General features: G+C 47.6%; 1 protein-coding gene across 3 annotated transcripts in view; it reads left to right on the forward strand.

Annotated features, from left to right (window-relative positions):
- Positions 1–236: 236 nt before the first annotated feature.
- GRIA1 (glutamate ionotropic receptor AMPA type subunit 1) overlaps positions 237–9,427 on the forward strand; it is a 120,562-nt gene continuing 111,371 nt past the window's right edge. For 2 of the 3 annotated variants that reach the window (XM_008628938.2, XM_008628937.2), the window contains exons 1-2: positions 237–525; positions 2,634–2,771. In XM_008628938.2, the coding sequence (XP_008627160.1) occupies positions 444–525; positions 2,634–2,771 (220 nt within the window). In that variant the 5' untranslated portion in view covers positions 237–443. The remainder of the gene's footprint in view (positions 526–2,633; positions 2,772–9,427) is intronic. The other variant, XM_017728125.1, reaches the window with a different exon arrangement.

The raw sequence follows: 9,427 nt of genomic DNA on the forward strand, positions 1-9,427 counted from the left end.
TACTGATTCACAGGTTCCTTTGAGCTCCTGCCAAAGAGAAGTTGAGGGGGAAAGCTGGGAATTTAGGGGTAGGTGGGAATTGCCCTTAGAGCCCCGAGCCAGAACCTCGGGCGAAGAGCCGGGGTCGGGGGGGATGCGGTGCCCAGCTGTTGAGCTCCAGCTGGGAGCAGGGGAAGGAGCTGGGTGGAAGCGCCTGGCGTGTGCGTGTGTGTTGTGTGTGGCGGGGGAGGGATGTGGATGAGGAGCGGGCTCTCTTTCTTTCTCTCGGGGCTCAGTTAATCCTGCTGCCAGGCGCTGCTCAGCGGCAGTCTCAGCGCTGGATTCGGAGCGAGGGAGACGCGCACCCCGGAGGCGCAGCGGAGGCAGCTAAAGAGAGCAGAGCGGGGGAAAAATCAAATCTATGCTTGGAACTGGGCTTCTTTTTCGCCAATGCAAAAGGGAATATGCAGCACATTTTTGCCTTCTTCTGCACCGGTTTCCTAGGGGCGGTGTTAGGGGCCAATTTCCCCAACAATATCCAAATAGGTGAGTGCGGGGCTGGGGATGATGGTCCCTGGCGAGGGGGTAGGGATGGAGAGGGGGGTGGTGGGGGAAAACGGACCCGTCTGTGTGCTTTCAAAGGCAAAATGTGTGTGTATGTGTGTGAGGGCGAGAGCGAGGGGATGAATTGCGAGGGCTGGATGTGTGCGTTGATACCAGCTTTGCCGGAGCAGAGATGGATCAATTTGGCTTTGGGGGAGGGGAAGATTGGGAATAAATGCCTGCACGCACACACACCTCAACACAGAGGGAGAAAAGTGCCTCTGAAATGGAGGAAGTATGAATAAAATATCTGTTTCTTGCCCTGAGAAATGCCTGGGTTGCCATTGTGTGTTGCTGCATTTGCAAAATCGGTGGTTGCCTGATACGTTTTTGTGAGGATGCTCTCATCTGTAGGTAACTGGGACGGGAGGTAACAAACAGACGCTGTCTGTTGTTATTGCTAAAGAATAAGGGCAAAGCTATTGGAAGAAGATCTCGCATTGAAGTCTCTTTCCATTTCATGCCACTTGCTTCCCCTCCACACCAGCAGTGCCTGTTTGATTCCTTCCTCCCTTCCTGTAACTTCTCCGTGCTCCTCTCCCTCCTTGCCTGGGTTTATTATTACTCTCCCATTGATCTTAACTGCTGATCATTTGCAACCTAGCCCCAGATTCCCTTCCCGTGCACGCCGGTTTTCTTTCCCGCCTCCCCTCTCTTTACAATGCCAACCAATTGCTAGTCCACCAAGTTCAGGCAACTCCTGCCTGAGTCCAGCTGCACAATCAGTGCTTTTATTGCTCTTGATGCTGCATCGTTGTCTCCCTCCCTTCCTGTCTCCCCTTTACCCCAAATTTGTGCAAAATCCCAGATTTTTTGCCTTTCAACAAACACAACTTGGCTACGAGCATCTGATTCCTCCGATATCCATGATTAGGCTGTGGGGTGGGAGGAACGGGGGAGGTGGGGGGATATTGGTGCACAAATAGCCCTTTTCACACAAGGAGATGCCCCCTCTACTAAAGATGTGCAAAGTGACGTTGATGGCAGGTCCTTGCCTATTTGTTTCTTCCTCAAGTCATCTTGGGCATCGATACTTTCTGCAGCTTTATTTTAATTCTCCCTTGTTGCTAAGTGCTTTGTTTCCCTCCTCCTGAAATGCCAGTAGCAGCGCTCTCTTTAAATGCGTATAGATTACAAGACAGGCCGAATTTAATAGCATCTTTCTGGAGGCTGTGAAGGGATCTGCTGCAAGCCAAGGTTCCTGCTGGGGGAGCAACAGGAAACTTTTCCTAGGGCTGGGTTATTGCTGCACTTTTTTCCAGATCCATGGGGGAAGAGATGCTCTGAGCTTTGGTCCAGCCCGGTCCCAGTTCCTATCCTGTTTGTATCATTCTGTGGTTCTGCGCTTGTCTGTGCTTCTGTTTTGATTGATTCCTTTGAGGGTCAAGCTTTAAGTTTCCTCCCCAGTTTGAATTTGGCCACTGTCACCTGTTAAATTCAGGTGTTTCCTGTGCAACAAGCCTCCAGCAGCAGCAGTCGTTTGGTCACAGTCCCGTGTCACTGTGGCTCTCACAGCCCTGTCCCCATTCACCCAGTGCTGTGCCCGGCTCAGCCAGGCTGCCCCACACCCCAGAGTCCCTCAGTGTGGGGGAACCCCTGCAACCCTCTTGTAGCAAACCTCTCCTCCTAGTCAGCAGGGCTTAAACTGAGCCTCATGACAAGCGAGGGGAGGAAGGAAGGCTCTCATTCTTCCTTTACTGAGGTAATATTGACAGCATTACCATTCCTCGTGCTTGAAGTTACGGGGAGGCTGAGCCACACCCCATGGATTATCCCTATCCTGCAGGCTGCTTGGCCTGGGGATGCATCAGGGCTCCTGTATGTGATCCAGGGTTACATAACACACATACTGGAAAGGTTTTCTGCTCCTATCCTGTCTGCAGTGGGCACAAAACCCTTGGGTCTTGTGTGCTGGAGGATTTCCGAGTTGAGAGGCACTCCCTGGGCTGTGGAGCTGTAGGCTCTGCTCGCAGGAATATTTTGGACTGATGATGTTTCTAATACGAATGTTCTTAAGACCTTTCTTCTTATTGCTCTGTTTTTCTTCCCAGGGGGGTTATTTCCTAATCAGCAGTCCCAGGAACATGCGGCTTTTAGGTTTGCGTTGTCTCAGCTCACGGAACCCCCTAAGCTCCTTCCCCAGATCGACATTGTGAACATCAGTGACAGCTTTGAAATGACATACACCTGTAAGTACCAGCGTCCACCGTGCTCTGCCTTACTTTGGGTGCTTTATTCCTGACTTGGGTTTGTTTCCTGTCTGAAATATGGGACCTCTTGCTCCAAATGTGCATCTCGCCTTTAGGGTCCAGGCAAGAAAACCCCAAACATACAGACAAAGGGTCTCTGAGTTGTTTTGGTTTGTGCTGAGGAGTAGGGGTGAGGTAGTGCTGCAGTTATTCAGCATGTCTTGTGTTTCCCCTTCCACTGCATCCCAAGTGATATAAACCCCCCAACATTTCATTTTTTTGTTTCTCTAACCTCTGCCCAACTCATTATGTTGAGGTTTCATCCCCATATTTCCCATAGCTGTGATATACAACAAAGACACCCCTTTCCACCCACAGAGAGCACAGAAATCTCTGTTTAGTGTGAACAACTTCTTCCTCAGCCCCAGTTTAACCATCTGTCCTTGTAATTTAAGAAAGACCTAGCAGAAACCAGCAGCTTGGTGCAAGTGGAGTCCAAATCCACAATAAGGTCATGCCTGATAATGACAGAGAGGTAAGAGAGTTCTAGTTTCAAGAAATTAATTCATTGGCTCTAAAAACAGGTATTAAAGAATGAATTTGCACCACAGAACTGATCTCAGGGTGTATCTGCACCCTGATGAAGCACAGCACACTGGCTCTACTGTCCTCATGATACGATATAATTGGGAAAAAAGCCTAGCCTGATAGGTAAAGCCAAGGTTAGCAGCAAAAAAACAAGACCAGGAGGAAACCAAAGGAAAACCAAACCCATAACACAGCCCTGTGGTTGCTGTGGCAGCCTTTGCTTCCCTTGGAGCACAGGGTGCAGTGCTGTGGGCGAGGGGCTCGCGCCGGCGGGATGTGATGCACAAAGAGTTCCTTGGTTTGACCTGGTGTCAGACACTGCTGCTGACACTCCCTGAGCCTGTGTGCCTGTTTGGGGGCTGTCAGGAGAGGCTGGAGGAAGTGTTCCCTTTGTAGAGCCTGTTGGATTGTTGTTGGCTCGCGTCCGTAGTGTCCTCTTGAGTCACTGAAACATTCCCCCTGCGGTTTGGTTGTGTGGGATAGAGGTGAACACAAACTGTTCTCTCTGCTCAGAATTGCACAGAAGGGATCTCCTGGAAGAAAGAGCCAGGAATGTACCAGAGGAGAATTAATTAGGCTTTTTGAAGAAAAAGAAAGAAAGTTGTGATATTTTCTGTTGGAGGGTTTGTAAATACAAGATTTCAGGAATTTCCTGCCCAGTATGGTATAGGAGAGAGAAGTAACAATTTGGCCACACTTTCTTTGCAGTATCTAATGGCATATCTAAAGATTTTCTATTTTCCTTAATATCCCTCTATTTGCCAACAACAAGGTTTCCATCAAGGTAGAGCAACTATTTCAGCTCAATCCAATGGCACTTTCTTGGCAGGAAAACCAGACAAATAGAATAAAAAAGCCAGACCTTGTATCTATCAAGGGAAAACATCACCCACCTGGGGTAGAGTTGCTGACTGTGGCTGGGGATGAGCTATTTCAGAGCTGATAGCAGGAAGAAAGCAGACACTGCAAGAATATCACTCAAATAAATTCTCCATCTGCACATGGCTTTCCTTCCCATTCCATGCCTGCCACTAATGGTTTTGTTTACAGCTTCGATGGCAAGACCATGACACCAGTTATGCTTCAGAAATCTGTCATTAGTACTGTGGGGGCAGGGGTGGTCTCCCGAAAGCTGAATGGAAGCAAGGCAGCCTCCCAAAGGATGTTATATTTGAGCTCTATGTAGGGCACATTGTCCTAGATCAGACCAGCAGAGCACTCTGCACAGTCCAACTTCACTTGTCCTCGTTTTGCTTTTCTTATAATTAAAAACTTCCTAAGTTCCTCCAGACTATGGAAGGCAGCATTTGTTTTGTAAGCACAAAAGAAGGTGTTATTCCATGTACCCTAGGGGTGAAAAAAAACCCCAACCTAAAGAAAACAGGCCATTAGGAGACCTGATTTTAGTACTCTAGAGCTGAAGTGAAACTTTTGTCAGAAATTAGCTCATTCTTCATCTTCCAGCTAATTCCTTGCCTGGTTGCCAAGACTAGATATCAGCAGAAAGATCTGTTTATTTAGAGAGAATAAAAGCCCTGCCCACACAGTGGTCCTTATCTTCTGGGAAAAGACTGGCCGTGCTACCAGTTAAAAGTACCAGGTTTTGTTCCCATGGAGATAGAGAACACAGCATTTCCTTGGCATTATCTGTTTCTGTGACAGTTAAGTCCAAGGGTGTTTGGACCCTGTGAACCTGATGCTTCACCTATCTGGGTCTCCAAGAGGACATCTGAGCAAGACTCGTAGGTCCCAGCTCCACTGCAAATCCTGCTTCGTGCTGGGAGCCAGCCTCGTGTGCTAAATGTAGTCCTTATGGCAAGTGCCTGAAGCAGCATCATTCAAAATACAGAACAGATATTAAGAATCAGTGGTGACAGCAGAAGCAACACCCTTGTTGGGCAGCTTGTGGGGTGGCGATGAAGTGGCGGGATGAAGTGCAGCACAACGACAGCAGCCTGGCTGAAGAAATCGTGTGCAAAATGTATTTCGGCATCGGCTGTGACCCTGGTCACCTCTGCCTGACACGGAGCTGCTCGCTGGGGGGGATGAGCGAGCTGTGGTGTGACAGTGGGTGAAGTGAGCTGTGGTGTGACAATGGGTGAAGTGAGCTCCATGCCCAGGTGACAGCGCTGTTAATGACGTGCCGTGACGGTCGTGAATTGGTAACGATGACACCCATCTGAGGGAGAGATCTGCAGAGTACCCAGAGGCTGCTGTAGTCTCTGGGCTGTCACTGTGACAGCCCTGCAATAACTTTCACATTTCTGGTGTTTTCAGATGTGGGCTTTTTATCATTAGGCAGTGGTTGTGAACACCTCTGTGCGGGTCCTGTGATCCCTGTGTGCTACATGTCAGGAGACGATGATTTTAAGCAAACCATAATCATTAAGAAAGCAAGAAGAGGTTGTAGATACAACGTGTGGTGACTTCCTGTTTCATGTGCGGGGTTGATGTTAATGTTGTTGCATCACTGAGACATGGGCACATTTCAATAACTGAAATATCTTCCTGAATTCATTCCGTCTCACAGAATAGCTGGTAATGAACACGCTCCGTGGTTGCAGCTGGGTGCCTGATGGGGCTTACCCATATGAAAGTACACACCTGCCACTCTGAGGGCTCTTAACTAAAGGTTAGGAGGCCTTATAATTTTGTGCTATTTCTTCAAAGGCCAAGGAAATTGTTTAGGGGAGGAGGGTGAATTGAGGGTCCTTCCTTCAGCAGAATTAGACAGCAGTGCCAGGTGACTGTAAAGGGTAAAATGATGGTGTGGTGTAGCTGAAATATTTACCTGGTGACATAGCAGAGCAAAACCATTCTGATCAGCTTTGAAGACATGTTCAGAGGTTCTGTCTCCAGCCATGTTTGGAAAAGAGCTTTATGGCCTCCACACAGTCTCTAGCAAACTCTGCCACTCTGTGTTTTGCCGTGTCTGACTGCACTCAGGGGAGACCCAGGACAGCAGAGTTGATGCTGCAGGTCAGAGTGGAGAGGGGTGGGAAGAGGGGTGCTCTGTGCCAGATGTGAGGGCACACGAGCTTTGCAGCTTAAGAGAGATCTGCAAATTCCTGTCCCTGGAAGGTCCACAGTGGATGGGAGCACTGTGTCCTGTTGACAGAAGAGGGATGAGAGGTTTCTTGCTTGAGACAACCTGTGCTGGGAATAGTTTTCTCCTATTCTTCATCTCAGCCTCCAGTTGTGCACAGTGTAATGCACATCCCCGTCCTGTGCAGAGCCCAGCTCCTCAGGGATTATGAGTTGTTTCAGCCACAGCTCCATAGCTTTATTTAATTTGTGGTGCAGAGACTCCTGCTTTCAGCCTTTGGCTGAGGTCTCCAGGTGAGCCTGGCAGCATCAGGCAGACATGGAAGCTGCTCTGGCTGTCCTGGGAAGAGGATGGCTCAGCAACAGCCTGGCCTGGGAGCTGTGCCCTGGGAGCGGGGCTCACACAAGGTGAGTCACCAGCTTGGTAAATCTGTCCCTGCAAAACTCAGGCCACTTTGCAGGGATGACCAGTGACTAAAATAACCCCTGTTCATCACTGAGCCCTGCAGCTTTGCTGAGGCAGCCACCAGATTTTGTGTGCTTGGGTGGTGGGCTGCTGACAAGGGGAATTCAGGAGCTGCACACCTGAAACACAAGGGTCTGCACAGGATAGCAACGGGATTTTGTGGCTGCAGGAAAACTTGTAAAGAGGCTGAAAAGAATGAATTGATCCCTCTCCTTCGCTGCATGCACAGATACAGTTACTGTGGGGTCCTCATACCGACTATATGCTGTGGGTGCTGCTGGAATATCAACAGTTGAATCTGTTCTGCAAATTAGAAAATGAACATGTAGTTTGGATTCTGTTCATATTTTATGAAGGCCTCCAAGCACCAATTAGAGAGGGATTTGGAGTGATCACTCACTCCATGCTTATGTTCTTATCAATAGCAGCAAGCTTACATCCAGATCAGCTATGAAATGAAGCCTTTCTTTTTCTTCTTTTCCTTGGATACTTACATATATAGATAGAGTATTTATAGAAATTGCTTTTTATCTCTTAAATTACCTCTCAGAGATAGGAAGGAATAGGCAAGCAGTTGAATGTTCTCAAATGAGGATCTAAATTTGGTTTAATTAAACAATTACTGTGTGTTGAATTTAAAGGAAGCTTCTTTGTTGACAAACATATGATGGTCGCCATTTCTTGTAAAGGTGTTGCTGTAATTATTCCAGCAGTAATCAATTAGAATGCAATTTTTATAATTAAACTTCCACAGTCTAAATAAGCCCAGCTCTGTAATAGTTGTGGTTTTGCTAGACTTGTTTTTATTTTCACAGTGCTCAGAAATATCACGTGAGTGCTTTTGGATTTTCTTTTCCCTGCAGAGCTCAGGATGCTTGCTATGACTATTTAATGTGAGTTAAGCCAACAGAAACATGGATTTAATGATCAGATGCAGTCTGATTAATACAACACAGGTACTACAAGGAGATCCATCTCCTTAGATTATGTCACAGGAAAAGATGTGATGCAGACAGATGAATCACAGAGCATCAACTCATGTTAGATCAGCCTGAGGTTAAGGTTGCTCAGTTTTGGGCAGGGATGGGCTGTAGCTTTCTAGTAAGTGTGTGTTTGTTTAGTGAGATGTTAGCAGCTTGGAGTGTGCTGATGGGTGAAATCCTGCCAAATAGGAGGGAGCAGGTCCTGGAGGTGACCCCAGCACCCTGTGTCCCAACATGTCTGCAGGGCCCTCGGGGTGGGTGCTGGGTACTCAATGGCCACAGTCACCACTGAAGAAGGCAGGGGCTTGCCCCATATGATTTCTCCAGGAAGGAATAACATTTAAAACATGAGTGCTGAGCCATTTCCCCAACAATGGCTGCCAGGACAGGACAGGTTGTCTGTGTCCTCCACAGATCTGGGCATGGAGAGTTTTGGGTAAATGTGGGACAATACCATCATCAGGGACACTGATGGGGCTCCCCTGTCTCTTGACAGAGGCAGCCCTGCAAGAGGCTGGCACCACACATCAGGAACTGTGTCCCCCGGTCTGGTGTGTCCATCTCTTCAAAGGCCATGGGAGCACTTATTCTTTGCATGTCTATTTTTGTGTATTCAAATTTTTTTATCCTGGGTGGTGGGAGAGTTGCCTGGGGAGAAAAGCAGATATGACGCCATAAGGAAAAATCAGAGGGAGGAATAAGGGGAATTTCACACCTGCAAATCTATCTGCTCATCTGGAAAGGATCCCAGCACTGGTGACAAGCAGAAAAGAGAGTGAAGAAGTAAAATTTGGGCTATGCAGTAGGCAGAGGAGGGATTTGAGAAACAGTGAGCAGCACAGGCCAGACCTGTCCATTGTGTGACAGTCACAGCTTCCACTCACAGCTTATCTTTTCTTCTCTAAAAATAAAGCATTTCCATGTGATAGGGATTCTACTAGGCCAGAAACAGACAAGCTTTATTTTTTGGCATTATTAGCAAGGTGAGAGTGGAAATCTTCATGTGATTGCAAGGAAGGCAGCGCAGGGAAGTGTGCTGTTCATTTCCAAAACTGGTGGGAATTTGAGATATATACATTTACATTTTCCTTAATAGGGTTAGGGCCCCAAAGGCAGCAACTCTCTGCCACCAGAAATGAAAAAGGTCCCCGTTAGCTTCAGTAACACGTGGAGCTCAGAGCAAACACAAAACCAACATGCTCCTTAAAGAGGCAATAAGTCAGGGAGACTTTAATATTCTGAAGATCCAAATTCTCCGGGGTGCGGTATTAACACAAGTCAGAAGACAAAGATGCATTTATTTCGACTGCATTCCTTTAAAGAGAGAAGGTTTTATTCCTCTTACTTTAGTTGTGCAGAAATGAAACGGGGCACTGTTTTTCCCAGTGAAAAGTTCCATGTGAAGTCCTTTGGTAACACCTGAGGAAGTTGGGGGTTAGGCAAGGTGCAGCAGAGGGGCCAAACCAAGCCATTTGCAATCCACCATCATTCCAGCAAAAAAGATTTCAAAATAGTACTGAATTATTAGGGCAATAACAGTGTGGTATCCAGCAGAAACTTCTCCCTGCTCACCT

This window comes from Corvus brachyrhynchos, unplaced genomic scaffold (assembly GCF_000691975.1).
Source record: "Corvus brachyrhynchos isolate BGI_N302 unplaced genomic scaffold, ASM69197v1 scaffold21, whole genome shotgun sequence".
In the NCBI taxonomy this organism is placed as follows: domain Eukaryota; kingdom Metazoa; phylum Chordata; class Aves; order Passeriformes; family Corvidae; genus Corvus; species Corvus brachyrhynchos.